Below are 16,573 nucleotides of genomic sequence, written 5' to 3'. Positions count from 1 at the left end.
ACCAAGTGTCACCGTAGAAAAAAGTCCTTCCAGCGCTGTTGCTGCTGCTTGCGGTCGTGCGGTGCGTAGAAATCTAACTGAATACGCCTCACCGCGATTTCGGACCGTTTATTCTAACGCTAGAAACCCCGAATGGATGGGATAGAAGGTTAGGTGGAAAACGCCAATTCTGCTAAAACAGCTGCTCAATTCGAGCTATACTTCATTCGGAAATAGGCCTTCTAGGAACGCTTCCAACAATGACATCACTGCTGGAAGAAGTGTATGGAGTCCCACGGAGACAGGGTGATTACACTTCCAACTCTCCAGTTATGCCACTTTTGCTGTTATTCCACTTTTGAGAGCTGTTCTCGATGCCTGTTTGCTTTCTACAACTTCCTCCCAGCGCAGATGAAAGCAAGTAAACTTTGCCCAAAACAAATATATCTCATTTTATGCACGAGAAAGCAGACAACACACACACATGATAAGAAGCTTTTAGTACTTATAAGCATGCAGCGTTGATCGAAGCTTCATTTGGGATCATTTATTCCACAATGCTTTATCGTGGACAACTACCGTTACATCTGTCCACATCGTATAATCGATGACGCGTTCGCGACGCTGGCTAGAAGACATCATTGGAACTCTCCAGAGCATTCCGGAATGCCACGCGGAAACTTGAGAGAGTACTTCCCACCCATATTTCTTCAGGAATGGAGGGAACGAGAACGCTAAACACAATTCCTGTAATTCTTCCGACATCACCGAGACCTTCGACAAAAATCTTAACATTGTAATTGTGCACAGGCAATACAGGATGGTCGTAATTCATTGCTAGGTACTTCTCGCCGGTGTCCCTACTCCGTATGAGCAGCTGTACAGTAAAACGTGAGTACTCGGCGCGCAGGGTCATGTTGCCCTGGTGTCCGCTGCATAATTTCCAGGGCGTGTTAAACTGCACATCTCCGAGGTTTATGAAGTCCACCAGGGTCATAGCCTTGCCATTCAGGCAGTAAGGAACAGCTGGTCCATATCGTCTAATTTTGTTAAGGCCAATTGCTTGCAGGTAACTTCCATCCAGTCCGAATATTGGCTCGTATTCTTCTGGTCTGCCGGTGTTTATTTCTCGTAATTTATCAACGAGCTTGTCAACTTCGTTGTCCAGATCGAAGCCCGAGAAGTCGCATTCTGCAACTGAAAAGAGCAACAAGCGGCTGTATGTGAGAAGACGCAATGCAAATATTTTTCTCAAAGCATACGAAACACGGCACATACCAAAACCGTGTTTTCGAGAAAAGAGTCGCGTACATCAATCCGTATTCATTCCATTATTGTTTATGCAAATCTTTGAAGTGTCGTTCGTAAGGACGAGGGCTAGGAAGAGCCGTGTGTCTATTGAAATGTCTTCTGAAAGAACAGCTCATATCGCCTAAAATATCGACACCTGGCGCCTAACTAGAGCTGCATGGCAATGCAGTTTTAACAAAACTTCAGTGGTAGACAGCCCTTTCACCCCTGAGTGTAAATATGGCTTGGCTTGGTATCTGCGGCTTAACGACCCAAAGCGAGTCAGGTTATGAGAGGCACTGCAGTGGAGGGCTCCGGAACCGAATGCAAAAATACGTTCAAAATCCTGCTAGCGGGAATTTACGAACAAATTAGTTTACAAGCTGAAATCAAAACTGTAGATTGTTCCTGCCTGCTTTCAAGAACAAGCACAAGACAGTTTATTGTTGATGGTATTATATTGTTATACAAACATTCAAACATTCAATACCGTATTCAAGAGCCCGGTATAAATCTTATACATGATCTTACACACGAGCATGCATGGATGCATGTGTGCGTGCGCGCTTGCGAGCTTTCAAGAGGAAGTTGGCCTGTCGTAAATATTCCACGAATTTAAATTCGAGAAAAAGTTTACAAGTACTAAGCTTACTGATGAAACTGAGAATGGGCACTCTCAGATGACACGTTTCGCACAAGTCGCTAAAGTGGTTATCGAGCCAGAAGTTTCATTCCTGAAGTTGGAGATGATGAAGGGGAGACTCTGGTGACACTGTACAGTACCTGTCTGAGGTTATGCACAATCGAGAAAAGCCCTCGGTTAATAGCGAGATCAAAATCTCGTATCTAGTGGAAGCTAAGGACAGTGTTGTGATTCAGGACGATATCGCGTGCAGGCGCGACTACACAGGGGACCCTTCCCGTAGAGGCAAATGTGGAAAACCTTTACTCTCATTAGGATGACAAGTCAGAGCAAGGTTTAAAAAATTCAAGAGGCGAGCCATTGAAAAGTGGAAGGAAAAACTACCTAATAGAGGATTAGTTACAAGTGAGGAGAATGAGCTTCCACTGAGTAATGAACCCGACTATAAGGATGTGTGACTAAAGGTTGCAAACAGAAAGAAAATTAATCCTACTGAAGAGCGAGGGTACTGTCAAACAGATGTTCATCAAGAGAGAAAAATATAATGAGGATGCAATCACGATCGAAGGTGGCATACCCCAACAGCCTACGATGGAGATAAGAAAGAGAAAACTTTCAACACTACTCATGCAGTTGACGTTGAGCTGGAAAAGTTTCGAAGACAAGAAGCTACTTAAGGACTGTAAGCGCAAGCGGAAGGTTAAGAGCATAAACCGATAATAAATGAGGCGGCCTGCCGAGAGGCCCCTCGAGAAAGTCTATTCTAACAGGTAAGTTGCAACCCAGACAACTTCGGCTCATATCCAGCTAGCCATTAGGAAGAGGGGGGGCTCCACGAGACTTACTCAGTTCACAAAATTCGGCAGGTTCAGCAAGCCGCCGGTTACCATAACCTCATCAATGCCACTGTTCCTCAATAAGGATAATTCTACCCTCCATATCACAAGAAAGGCATACCTCCGCAGTCACACACGCGTTCCTTTCCCTCTTTGTGTGGTAACCCTCTTTCACTGTTTTATCTCCGCGGATGAGGATGCCTTTCGAAGGATGTAGGTCAGGATTGCTCTCACTCTTGCTGTCACTAGAACGTAGCCACATTTGCGGAAATTACATCCCCATCCAAAGTGTCCTCTCTGTCACTTTGAACGCACTGTAGCAGATATTTATCACTTGTTTGTTTGCCCGCTACTGAAGCCAACAAAAATTCGAGCCCTGACAGCAGCGCGTCTCCCGCCAAACAACCCACCCTCACATATTGTCTGGACGCACGGACCTCATCACCGCTCCCTCCTCGACTTCATTCGATCGGCTAAGCTTTTCTCATTTATTAATTAACACCCGTTTTTTTTTCTTTGTTTCTTAACTCCTTTAATGCCTCCATGCAATAAACCACGGTATTATGTATTGCTTGTGGTTTAGCTTTGGTTAAGCCTAGTGTGAAGCGATAGCTCTGGCCGAGGCGCGCCACGCACCTAGATCTATACTCGAGACTGACGTCAGCGCTCATGCGTCTCGCCATGTAGCCGCTCACGCATTAAGCTACTACCCACGTCATTTCACCTTCGACTTGACCTTACATTTGACCTTCACACTGACCTTTGGTGGAAAAAGCTACCAAATGTGGTTTTGGCTTACTTCTAACTTGACCTCGAAGCTGTTTCAAGGTCACCGGAAGCGCACGGGGACTTTGGCTTCACCTCAAATAATAAAGCTATGCCTTCGGAAAACGAGATCGCCCACATGTAGCGGCACTAAGCATATTAGCGCTATTTCTTTCCGCAAGCGTCATGCTAGAAGTATAGAAGACGGGACCAATCCTCCGGTCTGAAATCGAGGCTGAGTAGGAGCATAGAGGAAAGAGCGATTCAATCATCGCGTATTAGGAGCCTCTATACAAAATTAAAAAGCATAACTCATTGAAGGCAGTAACGTCATAGTCACATTAAAGCAACTGGAGCACTAGATTTTTCCAGAGGATGCCGATTGTGGTACAATTTTCAGTGTAACGTACGTTAACACCGGTGAAATGTTTTATATGTAAACATTTAGTGCTGACGTATATTTTTTATCAATACACATTAGAGCTGCTGAAGTGTACCTCACTAATGTGCGTATTTTTTGAAACATGTCTTTGGAAGTTGTAAAGTTTCCACCCCACCACAATGGTGACGCAAGTCTCGGCAGGAGGAAAGAGGACGATTCTGCTAAAAAGGCTATGTGTATGAATGCGCCTGTCTTGCCGCGATGTAACAGGCTGACGAGACGCGCCTTATATAGGGAGCTCCCCTATCTCCGCCAGTCAGCTAATTTTGCATTTCAGTCATCAAGTGCTTTGGCTCGGTCTTGACGTCAACCCACTCACAACCAGCCACAGGTCTCTGAGTCAGTGGCGCGATTCTTCGGGACCGCCAGAACGTGACACTCCAGTCGTTGGTCTGAAATAGCGCCCGGTGAAAACTTTTGTGCTCATTTGTTCTATATCGTGTATTAGCTGTCTTCATAAACCCTTTGTGTTTGTATTATAACCTCTTTAGCTTGCATGATTTGTATTTTCTTTTTGAGGACCTTTTCTACGTTTTCGATGTATTAGTGCGTATTCTTCTGTATCGCCTCTTGATGTATAATGTTTGATTTGTTTGTGACGCCGGCCTTTTCTTCGGCGTGTAACCTGGGAAAGCAGGGCACCAAACCACCACCTCCTTTGTCACTGGTGGTAGCTGTGTTGTGGCTGAACATGTCACGCAAGTCAATGGCATCTCTTGAGAGACCGGAACAGCTCCCCTCCATCCCACTCTCACTCTAAGGATCTCCGGGGATGTACGCACGAATTAGTGGAGTAACGTTAATAAAGATGGGTATTATAGTGTGACTTAGAGGCATACTAAAATCCGGCAATGCGGCTGTAAACTCGGCAACTCTCAGATGATGCGGTGACATGGCAGTTGCATCGGGACCCTTGAATGTAATGCAGCCATTTAACCTCCAGGCCTCACAGGAGTGTCAGCAGGGCTTGGTCAAAGCGGCGCATTATGTCTGCGCTGGTGGAATTCCACATTGTACGGCAGCTTACGGAGCGATACTATATACGCTTCAAATGATCTATGATAAAAGACAGTCACAAATTAAGAGAGTACTGATTTAGCAAGTACGCGAACTGAAACGTAATTCGAAAACATGAGCCGCTTAGGGAAGCCGTTAACCACTGTCACATTGAGCAATTGTAGTTGGATCTAAAGGAATGCATGTATTTTGCGCAGTGGAATATATTTGCTTGGAAAAGGAACGCAGCATGTCGCCCACGCACTGCTTACGATGAGACCGTCGAAGCAATGCGGCGCTACCGGTGCGTTTTGACTGCACCTCCTCCTATACGGAAACATATAGCTCGGAAAGGACTGAGCTAAACGTTTTCACGGCAGAATTAAAGGCAAGCTGGAACTGCACACTTATATAAATATGCCTCTCAACTTAATTACCACAGCACATTCTACTGCTAAAAAATGCTAGGGCACTTTGGACCCCTAAAGTGCGATGAGGCGAAAGCCTTTGCAGCGCGGTGGCCCCTCCACTACAGGACCTCTCTCTCTCTCTCTCGCTCTCTATTTCTTCTTTCACTCCCACCTTCCCCCTTTTCTTCTCGGCTCGGCAGGTGTCCGTGGGGAATTGTGGCAGATAAGCACCTTTTTTTCGTGTAAACCAAATTGAAACGCCCCTGAAGCGCCTGCTTCTGTATGCTGTGTGGGGCGGCGTTCGAGGAAGCGCCAAATCAAAGGCTCGGCACGGACGCCTGAATTGAACGCCCTACGAGATTAGCTTCGTATATGCATGAATCGCCCGTTGACGTCCTGATCAGTCGTGGCATCATGACCGGATGTTGGTTTGGTTTGGTTTGTGGGGTTTAACGTCCCAAAGCGACTCAGGCTATGGCGCCATTATGAGGTCCGTTACGGACATAACCGGATGTGACGTCATGATGACGTCAAGGCGCATCATAGTGAATAATCTGTCATTACTCATGACTATATGGTCATGACTAATACCTAATCAGTACTAGCTAATGACTAGTTAGTCATTAGTTAGTACTGGTTAGTGACTAGGCGTCATCAAATTAAAGCGTTACGGACAGACGGACACGATCGTGGCCCCGAGCATGAGCTTCTGCCTTAAAATATCTGGACGGCTGCCTTTAATTTTCGCAATACCGAGTATCGTTATCAGGGGCTTTTTTACAGCATGAAATGTCGTTACCGGCTGACTCATAAAGTAATAAATAAGTAAACGGTCATACGATGGGAAGAATTCAGCCACTCATTGGGGGCACAATAAAAAAAAATGTCTAATTGAAACTTTGCTCATGAATGTTAGCTGATTGTTTTGGATTAATGACCCCCTTCTTCGCACAATAAGTAACTGGAGAGTAGGTCCACATTGTATTTCAGCAGCCCTTAGAAAGTTTCACTACTCAGAGGACTCACCTGCCAATTTTTAAGAATTTGGTTCCGTTTATCTCCCACATCTACCATATTACTTTCGCGTTCATGACTTACGTAATAAATATAAGGTTATAGGTAGTCTCGTATCTTGAACACTTGGCGGGCCCTCCTGACCTCTAAGATGTCTTTTTTTGTGACCATTGTTTCAATTAATCAATAGATCTGCATTAACTGTCGCTCATATCACTCGGGAACCGACTTTGGAGGAGAGCTTACCTCCTGTCTCTAATTTTTCTGCAGTGGCTCGGAGACCAACGAAGAGAATTCCAGCGAAGAGCTTCAGAGCTTTCATCGCTTCTTTTACCCTGCAGTGGTAGCACGTGGACAGTAAACATAATTAACGCATATCGCTGAGAAAACACAAATAAAATGATATATTTATGTGGTCCATCAAAACAGCGAATAACTGTTTTTCCATGCTCAATCCCCAGCGCCAAAATGAAAAAGGATAAGTTGCCAAAGTATAGTTTACAGATTGTTTGTATAATTCACGTTTCATTGCACGTTGCAAAGCGTGTGGGATAGTTAGACGCGTCCGGCAGTGCAGCTATAGTGACCGGAGAGCGATAGTCGTACGCAACGTAAATATGCTCTACTAAAATCTGTACGTGATCCGAGAATAATTACACTACGGGATGCTCTACTTTATTATTCAGTACATATGTGGATAGAGCGCTCGACACTAGCCTATAGTAGGCGGTTAATAAAATTTATGGGCTATTTCGTCGCTTAGGTGTATTTTCCAAGTAAAAACTTGGAAAACCCTGCCGCGGACAGATGGCTCCTGTATTCAACAACATCGCGAAAATTTGGAAATAAGGTAAATTCCTGAGGATCAAGCGAAGCTCTTATTCTCTCATCAGTAACAATAAAAAAGGTCTTTCAAAGCAAGGATATTATGAATGTGAATCAGCTTAAACTAATTGAAATGAAAGTTGACCAGCCATTACATATGTGTGAATACATTTATCGTTACCGACTGCAGAGAGCTCCCCCTCAAACCTATGCTCTCACACTAAGGAGCCAGAAAGCAGGTTTAAGGGAACAGAAAAACTAAAACCTGTCTTCAAACCTAGTTCTTCATACAAGACATGATAACCTAGCGGCCGGGATAATGTTCATCCTGTGCATTGGCTTACCAGGCCCCTTTTAACGCGAAAACATTTTTAGCCTCTGCGGCACTACAAGATTCTGTTGGCTGTATGTAGACGGAGCCTCTCATCATAGCGTGTAAGCAGGAACTGCCAATATTGTATTCTACGGTTTATTAAGATATTAGATGATTAATGAAATCGCGTCACTGTAGGATAACGCAATTTCGAATTCCCTTGACATCGAGACTGCACCCCTCTTGAAGCGAAGAATCCAGCTGAAGCATTTTATTCATTCGTATCTCCCTCTTTCAGCATAAGAGATGTACACATCGACCTCAGTCTCCAGAGTAACACGCCTGCTTCAAGCAGCCTACTCCCTTGGCCATTTTCGTGTCAGACAATGGTGCGAAAATCTCAGTAGAATAGTAAGAGGCAATAAATTATATGTACTTCCTGCGACATAACTACTGACCCTTGCTATAGTGCTGACATTTTCAGAAAGTCGCACTCTGAGATTCTCAGGTTTTGAATTTCACATTATCATTCACAAGTTGTCACGTACATTCTCCTCGAGGTTTGCCAATGCGATATAGAATACTTGATCATATGACATGAGAACTACTCACTTGTGCCGCTTCGTCTGTGTCAAGGATCTTGAATCGAATGCTCTAACGGACTTAGGAGCAATCCAACTCCCCTGCGACCGCTATGTGGTGCCCGAAGAAGTACTCTGTTCAGCCTCTTACAAGGGGAAGTTGTGGCAAGCTGGTTTCCGCCGATAGGCCTGCAACAGGCAGTGTTCCGGAAACACACATCTCAAGCTTATTTTTCTATATGTGCAGCTTTCTTTCAGAATGGACGTGAGGAGCGTGGGTGGAAGACAGCATCGCATCGCTATCATCCGCACGTGGATGCCGCGTTTTCTGCCGCGTGTAGACAGTGAGACAGGTGCGCGGCGTCTGCGCATCACCTGACCACCTGAGGTGTTTATAAGAACACTGAGCGACTACATCCGACCAGTTCGGCGACAGTGCTCAGGAGTATGCATCCCAAGCTTAGTTTTATATATCTGCAGGTGCGACTAATCATCTCTGTTGTTTACTTGCATACTTCTCTGCATTGCTACCGAACTTAGCGCAAAGGTCCCTAATGTCTACTTGAAGTCTCTCCCATTTCAGGAGTGGTCATCTTTGTAACAATGTATAAAAAAGCAAACGATTGGCCAATAAACTGAGTTTGATGAGTTCTGACGGGAACTGCGTGCTTAAACTAGATCTTTGAAAGATGGTGTTAACTTTTGCTAGGACACATGTGATGCTCTGAATGCCATCCAGAAGCATGTCAAGGAGTTGAAGCACGACATGACGAAGCTTGTAGAAAAATGTCGTAAACTGAAACAGGGAAATGAAAGGCTACAAGCTAGGCAGGATGAACAGGCGCAATATCAGACACTAAGCAACATTGAATTAAAGGTCCGCCTAATGGATGTCACAAAGTAGATGCAGTGAAGGAAATTTCAAAAAGCCTAGGAGTAGTTAGTGATAACTCAGACACCGACATATGTCACAAAGTTGAAACGACCAAATCTGAAGGCAAGAATCTTGTCGTTCGCTTCACGCGCAGGACCAAACGCAATGACGTTTTTCCGAAAGCACGCAAGCCCGAGCTCACGACCGCAGCCCTTTGGCTACAATTGTACAGATAAACGTGCATTTGTCGATGAGCATCTTACGTGAAAAAACAACCAACAGCTTGGTGCCACTAAAGCTTGCAAAAAGGTTGTTGGCTTGAAATTTGTGCGGTCCAGCAACGGGATAGTTATGGCTCGCCGTACAGAAACATCGTCCATCATACAGACTTCGTCATCGAGTTATGTTGTCCAAATGTATGCCGGTAATAGCTATCTTGACTTTGAATTCGGACAAGCATTTTTTTATAACAGTGCAGTCAGATATATGCCTGCTTTTGTATTGCCATGTGACCTGAAATCGCATCTTGGAGACGACCGCTTGAAAACTCTGCCTTTAAATGTATTCATATATATGTTCAATCACTCTGCAGTAATAGCGACGATATTACGTCGCTTCTAAACTGCATTGATTTTGATTTCGATGTATTGATAGCAATTTGGCGATTACGTATCTTTCATTCCAGATCTTTCATCTGAATCGCCAAACTAGCTGCAAATGCGGTGGAGAATCTTTATTTATGCAACCTCATCTGCAATGTGACGTACGTCAGGAGTTTACTCCTTCCTCAGATGATGTTGAAGTGTTATCAGTGTTAAGCGACTCGTCTGTATTTTTAGTTTTTTATCAACCACGAATTAGAAATTTGCATGTGTTTTTGCATTGCTTGATTGTTTCTTGCAATTCATTTCTCAGAATAAGTACATTGTGGTTTGGGGCGGGGATTTTAACATTGATATCTTATCTGATTAATCCTTTAAGGTAAACATTGAAACTGGGCTCTCATGTAATGGGTTTATAAACGTTATTACTTAGCCTACTCGCATTGATAAGCACTCTTCTAATCGCTTAAATTGTTTATAACAAATATTGAGATAACGCATGTCAAATTCGTGTCGTTACCAGTGATTTAAGCGACCATATGACATTACATAGGTGCCTCAAATTATATGTCCCAATACGTGGTTCTCAGCACCATTATAGTTACCAGTTAACTATGGAACATGGACTTCATCGTTTTTGCATCACCTCATTTCAGGAGAACGTGGAGTAATATATATGACAAAAATAATGCCTATACAGCATATGACACTTTTCTGACTAGGTTTGCCTCTCTGTATAATGACCATTTTCCGCTTTAGTAAGGCACACGCAGAGAGATGATCAGACAACTGTGGAAAAGTAGTTCAATACATAATCGTATACAAGAAAAATATGAACACCACGGACTGTTTCGGAAAACTCGAGATCTTGAGGTCCTAGCAGGGTAAACAAACAACGGAACAGAATAAATCGTAACTAACACAATGTATTATTCTTACCTATTTGAGTGTAGCATTGGTCAATGTGACTTACTTAGGGAACTTTTAACTAGTATAACAAATTCCAGAGAGGGAGTAAGAGTTCCTGAGAGCATAAATATTGTTGGTGTTGAAACTCAAGGCTCGCTACCGGCGGACGCGTTTAATAATAACTCTTTTCTTCGAATTCCCGATGCAGATTATAATAGTAATGCCTGTGGTTTTGTAGATTTTAACAATATCTCTAGCCTGTAACATCTGAAGAAACAGTTTCTGTCTTTTGCACCCTCCAGCATCTTCTGTTATGAGTGGCTTTCAAGTAGGACCTGTTCAATTTGTTACTGACATGATTTCCCCATTCTAGCCCACATATTTAACCTCTGTTCGACGTAGGCAACTTCCCCGTTTTAATGCGAAAAGCAAACGTTTTCCTGGTTATTAAAAAAAGGTGATAACAATAGCATCGGTAACGGCAGGCCCATATCTCTGCTACAAATATTTTTTTCTAAAGGATTCGAAAAATAATTTCAACGTTGTTGTCCCATTTTGCTGACACGCATAACATCATCACACATGCGCAGCATGTTTTCAGAAAACACTTTTCCACTGGAACGGCTTTGCTAGCTGAAAAGGAGTTTATTTTAAGTAATATTGAGGCCAGAGATTTAATACTTTATTCATTGACTTCAATAAGGCATTTGACTACATATTTACGATATTCTGCTTGTAAAAAAATTCAAGGTGTGTTATTAGAGGTCATGTGCCAATGCTTATAGCCACCTACCTTGATAACCGAACCCAATACGTGGATGTGATTGGCTTGCTATAAGGTACATCACGTGGTGATGAGGGCGTGGACCAAGATAGAATTCCGGAAACACTTTTGTTTATTACTCTCTTAATCGAGTTCCGCATACGTGTCAACAAAGTTCCAGTTACAGGTGGAACTTCTACATAGATAAGTGGAAGTTTCACTCATAACTGGAACTTTTTTGACACGTATGTGGAACGATATTAAGAGTGTAGATGCAATAATGATCTCATCAGTGATAATAAGAGCACATTTTTTTACGGACATGCCACTGAAATATGAAAATAGCGCCACAACACGTTAAATAAAGATCAGGCAGCTAATGCTACATATGCCGCATTCTTGTTTTCTTTAGAACATGCGAAATTTTTAGAAACAGGTAATAGACTTCTGACTTATTTTAACCTTGAGGCTGTGCTTGGGGCTACTCAAGCACCGGCAAGATGCAGAACGCTTGTATTAGTTTGGTAATTGACTAAACACATCAGTCAACAATGTATTTTATTCAGGGAACTTGTATTTTCAGAACTGAAACTTATCCTCCCGACAGTGTAGGCGCGAAGAAAATTCATAATGAACTGTAGGACATGTTAAGCACCCACAGATGTCCCCTTGATAAGCGGCTCCTTCGCTTAACACAGCACTGGCCCACATTTTTGACGCAGATTGCTTCACCCGCAGACTCAGTCACTCTGCTGCCGTCCCCTGGGAGCCACATGAGTGCGTGGTGATTTGTTATCTACCACGCTTCGACCGCAACCTCGCTGGTAGCTGCTGCAGAAGTACCTTGCGCGCAGTCACAATCAGATCTCAAAGCGCTGAAGCGGAGCGCGCTACACCAAACTCACTGTAGGTGTCAGACTGAAAGCTGTTTCATCCTATAACACCGCCTTATGGTGTGAAGCAGCCTTTCTGCCTGACATCTACAGGCCTTGTAAGGTGCACTGAAATTTGTTTTAAATGTTCTTTTTCTGCCTAGACTATTTGGAGCACGAGCTCCAACTCTGCAGCTTTTCCGCACACACTAATAAACTTTTCGGCACTGCTCCAATTCATTCTATATGAAATTTGACAAATTTCCAGCACACAGCCCAAATGAGTGCGAGAATTGTGAAATTGTCTTATTTCTCTCTCTCTCTCTCTCTCCTCTCTATATCATCAGGTTTTGAGGAAAAGGCCATTACTTTGTCCTCTTGTATAGGTGCCCATAAATACCGAATGTTTTCTAACCGCCCTTTCTGAAACACGGAACAACAACTGCTAGACGCTTGCGATAAAATCCCAGAGGGCTGAGTGTGTGGCCCTCAATCCGGAAGTTTGGGATTGCTACTTCGGATAGCGCTGCCTCGAGTCGCGGTTCCGGTGCTTTGCATCCGGGAATATAAGCGGTAGTGAAGTTGCTAGCCTTGTTTTAGTCGCATGCCGCAGCTGTGAAACATCCTGCATTTTCTTACAAAGAAAATAATTTATTGTTCGAAATCACGCTTTACGGGTGTTTCTTTCGTTCTCTGAACTTCAGCAGTGACATTTGTTAATTTATTTTTTTGCCATTTGTGAATATACAAAATCGAGAAATATTTAGAGGCCGTTTCAAAACCATCGAAAATGCTTTCAATCCAAGAACAAGCTAGAATACCGTCGCAGAAAGATATGCTCGCTCAGGTAATCTAAGAGTTCATGTTAAGAAAAGAAAAGAAAATATTTTAGGCTGCGGGTTTTATGTTTATTTGTGTCAAGTGGAATATTGTCACGGTACTCACGGCTGCAGCGAGTCAGATTATGAGATAGTAGATCAGTTGCATGAGGGAGAGAAAAACGCAGCGATACTGCCCTTAGACATGACGTCTTGATTTCCAACCCTATATGTCAGTAAATGGAGAGGTAACGTAATTAGTGATCCCTTTGCCGGATCATTTCTTTTCGCAAGATTTCGGAATTACGACTATAAAATCAATCCATTTATAAAGGCTATATCACTAGAGTGTCAGCAAGCCCCGCGAATACTTTAACGCGATAAGAATACGCCGTTAATGGCACTGAGAGAGCAAAATAATGGTCATGACACAAGCAGGTGGTAGCTATTGGGTGACATCAATGACACTGAGTGATGGCGGATTGGCACGAGACACAACATTATGGGAGGAGCTCTGAACTAAGACTTCTCATTTGAAATCGAAATCGTTCTCATCGGCGCCCTTGCACTCCGAGTAAGGAATGCTGCCGTAAATTTTTCAGTGAGGTTAGTATGAATTGGTTAAATTGTGGCATTTATATCTAGGTCGGCTGGCCTTGCGATAAACTAGTCGCGTAATATAAGCTGCGAACCTGGTTCCATATATGTTTCGGCCATACTACGTAGAACGTTTAAAAATTTCAACTTATAAGCAGAACGTTTCAAAAGTTTCACTCATAACTGAAAGCTGTATGGAACCAGATAAAAAGTGTAGCTTGCGCGAATATTAGGGGCTCGAATTTTGGAATTTTTTAATTAAGCGGAAACTACATGAGCGGGAATGATGATTCGCAAGGTAAGCTGAAGACGGCAGCTATTAACGGTTATCTCGTAAAAAAGCCTTAAAAACGAACAGGTCCTAAGTGTTGTTCTAATTCTTTAAAAATAATCGTATTGATCTAATAAATTATAGAAATATAGAAACAGATATATAAAGTTGATCACCTAGTTGAAATTCGATATTTGTAATCACTGCTATGTAATGCTAGTTTATCAGGTTTACAAATTAGGAGACGTGACATTCCTTAGAAATCTCGCTGTACCAGTGTAGTCCACTTATTACGCATTTCTAAAAACACGCACCTGCAGAGTAGGCTTTGCTACGCCGATCAAAACCCATTCCTCTATAGCGCATTTCCTACGTGACCTTCCGTATCATGCGCCGCCGAGAGCTGTCAGTATACCTCCAGTATCTCTGAGCAGTGTTGAGCACCTCAACTGGCCGCCATGCTTTGGCTCTGGAGGTGACGGTGTTGCTACTACACAGCCTAATTGGTATCGATCAAAAGGAGAACGCATAGTATCTTTGTGTACGATGGCTAAGAGCGGCGGCCTTAGAGATGAGCATTAGAGCGCACCGCTCTTATGTTTAAAAAGCTGGTGGTGAAAGCGAAAAACAAAAATCGCCGAAGGTCGCATTCCGAAGCAGGAAGTACGTTTGGAGAGCACCCAGGTGTACCCTTTGATTTCCACTAATGCTCCTACTGCAGAAATCAGCGCACTTCCCAAGGTAAACTACACGAAAACATAATGAACACAGCCGCGATCGAGCAAAGCATACAGAATTTTATATACACGTATGTGGCGTAGCCACCTATAGGTTTAATGACTACGCCTCCAACAGATGACAGCAGTGACCAAAACGCACAAACGTGGAGCGGATACCTGAGACCTGCACTCGAATAGAAGATGGAATAAAAATCTAAGTCTGGCATGCGCCATGGATATTGATTTCGCGATAATAGGCTAGGGTTGCGCTGTCGTTCATTATTTATTACTTTGCGTCATATTTGTTTGGCCCCCCGGGCATATACTGCTTTAGGCGCTTAGTATGTTTGTTTTTCTTTCTCTCTTTTCTCTCTGTGTTCTTCGCTTTAGATTCGCTTTGAAGGCGTATCGTTACAAACGACACATGCCTCACTTGTCAAAAAAGAGGGAACCGTTCCATCATCAAAATGCGCTATTGGCCCAGACTGCGGCTAAATCCGATATTGGGAGCTACTACGAGGCCAATGTTATATCTTCAATTGCGTGCAGGACAGACACAAAGCCGTTATCTATACGAGTAGATCGAGAGTTTCTAATGGAAGACAAATTCATAAAAAAGCATGCAAGAAGAAAGCCAGTTTCTATAGTCAGCACTGCACAGACCTAGCATAGGCTGCCTGATTGACTGTTTATTAATTTGTAAATTATCTTGGAAAATCTGGACAGGGAAATACGGAACGTTAGAGCTGGTACATCGCTGTGTGCCCGGTTTATTCGTTCTATACATTAGTCGCAAGGTTCGGGCGTTAAACTCGCAACCTAAAATTCTGCTTCTAAAGCTCTCAGAGGCTAGACATAGAAGTAACAGATTGCGTGTGGCACACTTATTTTCAAATTCACGGGCTTTGCAGGCCCTTTCAAACAAAGGTCTTACGGCTTATGTTCAATGCAAAAACAACATCTCCACGCACCGAGGCGAACGGCATCGCTTGCCATTTCTTACTTTTTCGTAATATCTCTTTAGCTTACCTCCAACATTATGTCCTGGTTAGAAAAAAAAATTAAAAATCATAGAGATGGATGTGCTGTCTAATTATTGTTTCATTTATAGCTGCTTGTAGCGTAAGTCACACATTCTTAATTCTCATATTCATTTAGGCAGAACTGAGTAATCATGGTGGAGTGTCTGTGTCACAGCTAGGAATAAGCTGTTACGGATTATAGACTAAATACAAAACTTTCTGCATGTGCAGTGTTGAAGAGCGTCAAATTAAAAACAATTTATTTACAGCACTTAAAGCATCAGTTGAGGACCCCGTGTCTGGTGCCCCTTGGTACAAATGCCATAAGGTTTTTTTGCGCAACACATTATCACTCTTTGCATAAAAAAGTATCTCGGTGATTATATAAGCAGAGTGTTGCTCTAAAAGGCGCGGACCTGTAAAGCGGCACTGCTCATTTTGTGCTAACCACAAAGCATCCTTCCAGGTTTCTGCACTCCGCAGAGGGATCGGCGAATAACCTTAAGCTTTGTAGATAGTGATAAATAAATAAGCTTTTATCCAGTTTTACCGCGTTGTATCACTTCCGCTTTCACATGGAAGAAGGAGAATGTGCCACGGCGTAATAAATGGAAAGCGTTTGGCTTACTTGCCTTCAATTACACATGCGAAGATCCGTTCTTACTCCGTTTTGGAAAAAGCTGTAATCTCTCAACGTTGCGTTTTTAGTTACTTGCGGCGTGGTAATTTAGCTTAATTGTTTAATTTCATGCGCCAAACTTGTTGTGGTGTAAGCCTGCAAATTTTCCCTTTAGCAGTGAATGACTGGCGATGACGTGCTTTTCTTAAGCTCTGCAAACTTTCTTTCTTACTAACGCTTTTTGCGACATACTGTATCACCCCTTGTCTTATAATCCCAGGTGAATGCAACCTGCTCCACTTTCGGACTACAACTTTTTTCTGCGTTCTACGGCTGCCAATTGTTCACGGTGCTCGCGTAATGAACGCCAGTGTTAAAAAGAAGTTCGTTGTTTTTTACATGTTGCATCATTC

At 43.1% G+C, this 16,573-nt stretch overlaps 1 protein-coding gene across 1 annotated transcript; it reads right to left on the bottom strand.

Annotated features, from left to right (window-relative positions):
• Nucleotides 1-511: 511 nt before the first annotated feature.
• LOC146176507 (uncharacterized) lies at nucleotides 512-8,289 on the bottom strand. The gene is made up of 3 exons (XM_084580985.1): nucleotides 8,126-8,289; nucleotides 6,622-6,710; nucleotides 512-1,176 (listed from the first exon to the last, which is right to left on the bottom strand). The coding sequence occupies exons 2-3, from the start codon at nucleotides 6,695-6,697 to the stop codon at nucleotides 608-610; spliced, it is 645 nt and encodes a 214-aa protein (XP_084437111.1). The 5' UTR covers nucleotides 6,698-6,710; nucleotides 8,126-8,289; the 3' UTR covers nucleotides 512-607.
• Nucleotides 8,290-16,573: the final 8,284 nt, after the last annotated feature.

The sequence above is a fragment of the Amblyomma maculatum genome, chromosome 10 (genome assembly GCF_055883805.1).
Source record: "Amblyomma maculatum isolate TAMU_Amacu chromosome 10, ASM5588380v1, whole genome shotgun sequence".
Classification (NCBI taxonomy): Eukaryota; Metazoa; Arthropoda; class Arachnida; order Ixodida; family Ixodidae; genus Amblyomma; species Amblyomma maculatum.
The sequence above is the reverse complement of the archived record's forward strand: the minus strand, read 5'-3'. Positions and strand labels throughout refer to the sequence as shown.

Coding starts and splice junctions, on each gene's coding strand:
- LOC146176507 (XM_084580985.1), bottom strand. CDS start 6,697: ATGAAAGCTCTGAAGCTCTTCGCTGGAATTCTCTTCGTTGGTCTCCGA. Junction 1,177..6,621: donor AGAAAAATTAGAGACAGGAG/GTAAGCTCTCCT, acceptor TGCTCTTTTCAG/TTGCAGAATGCGACTTCTCG.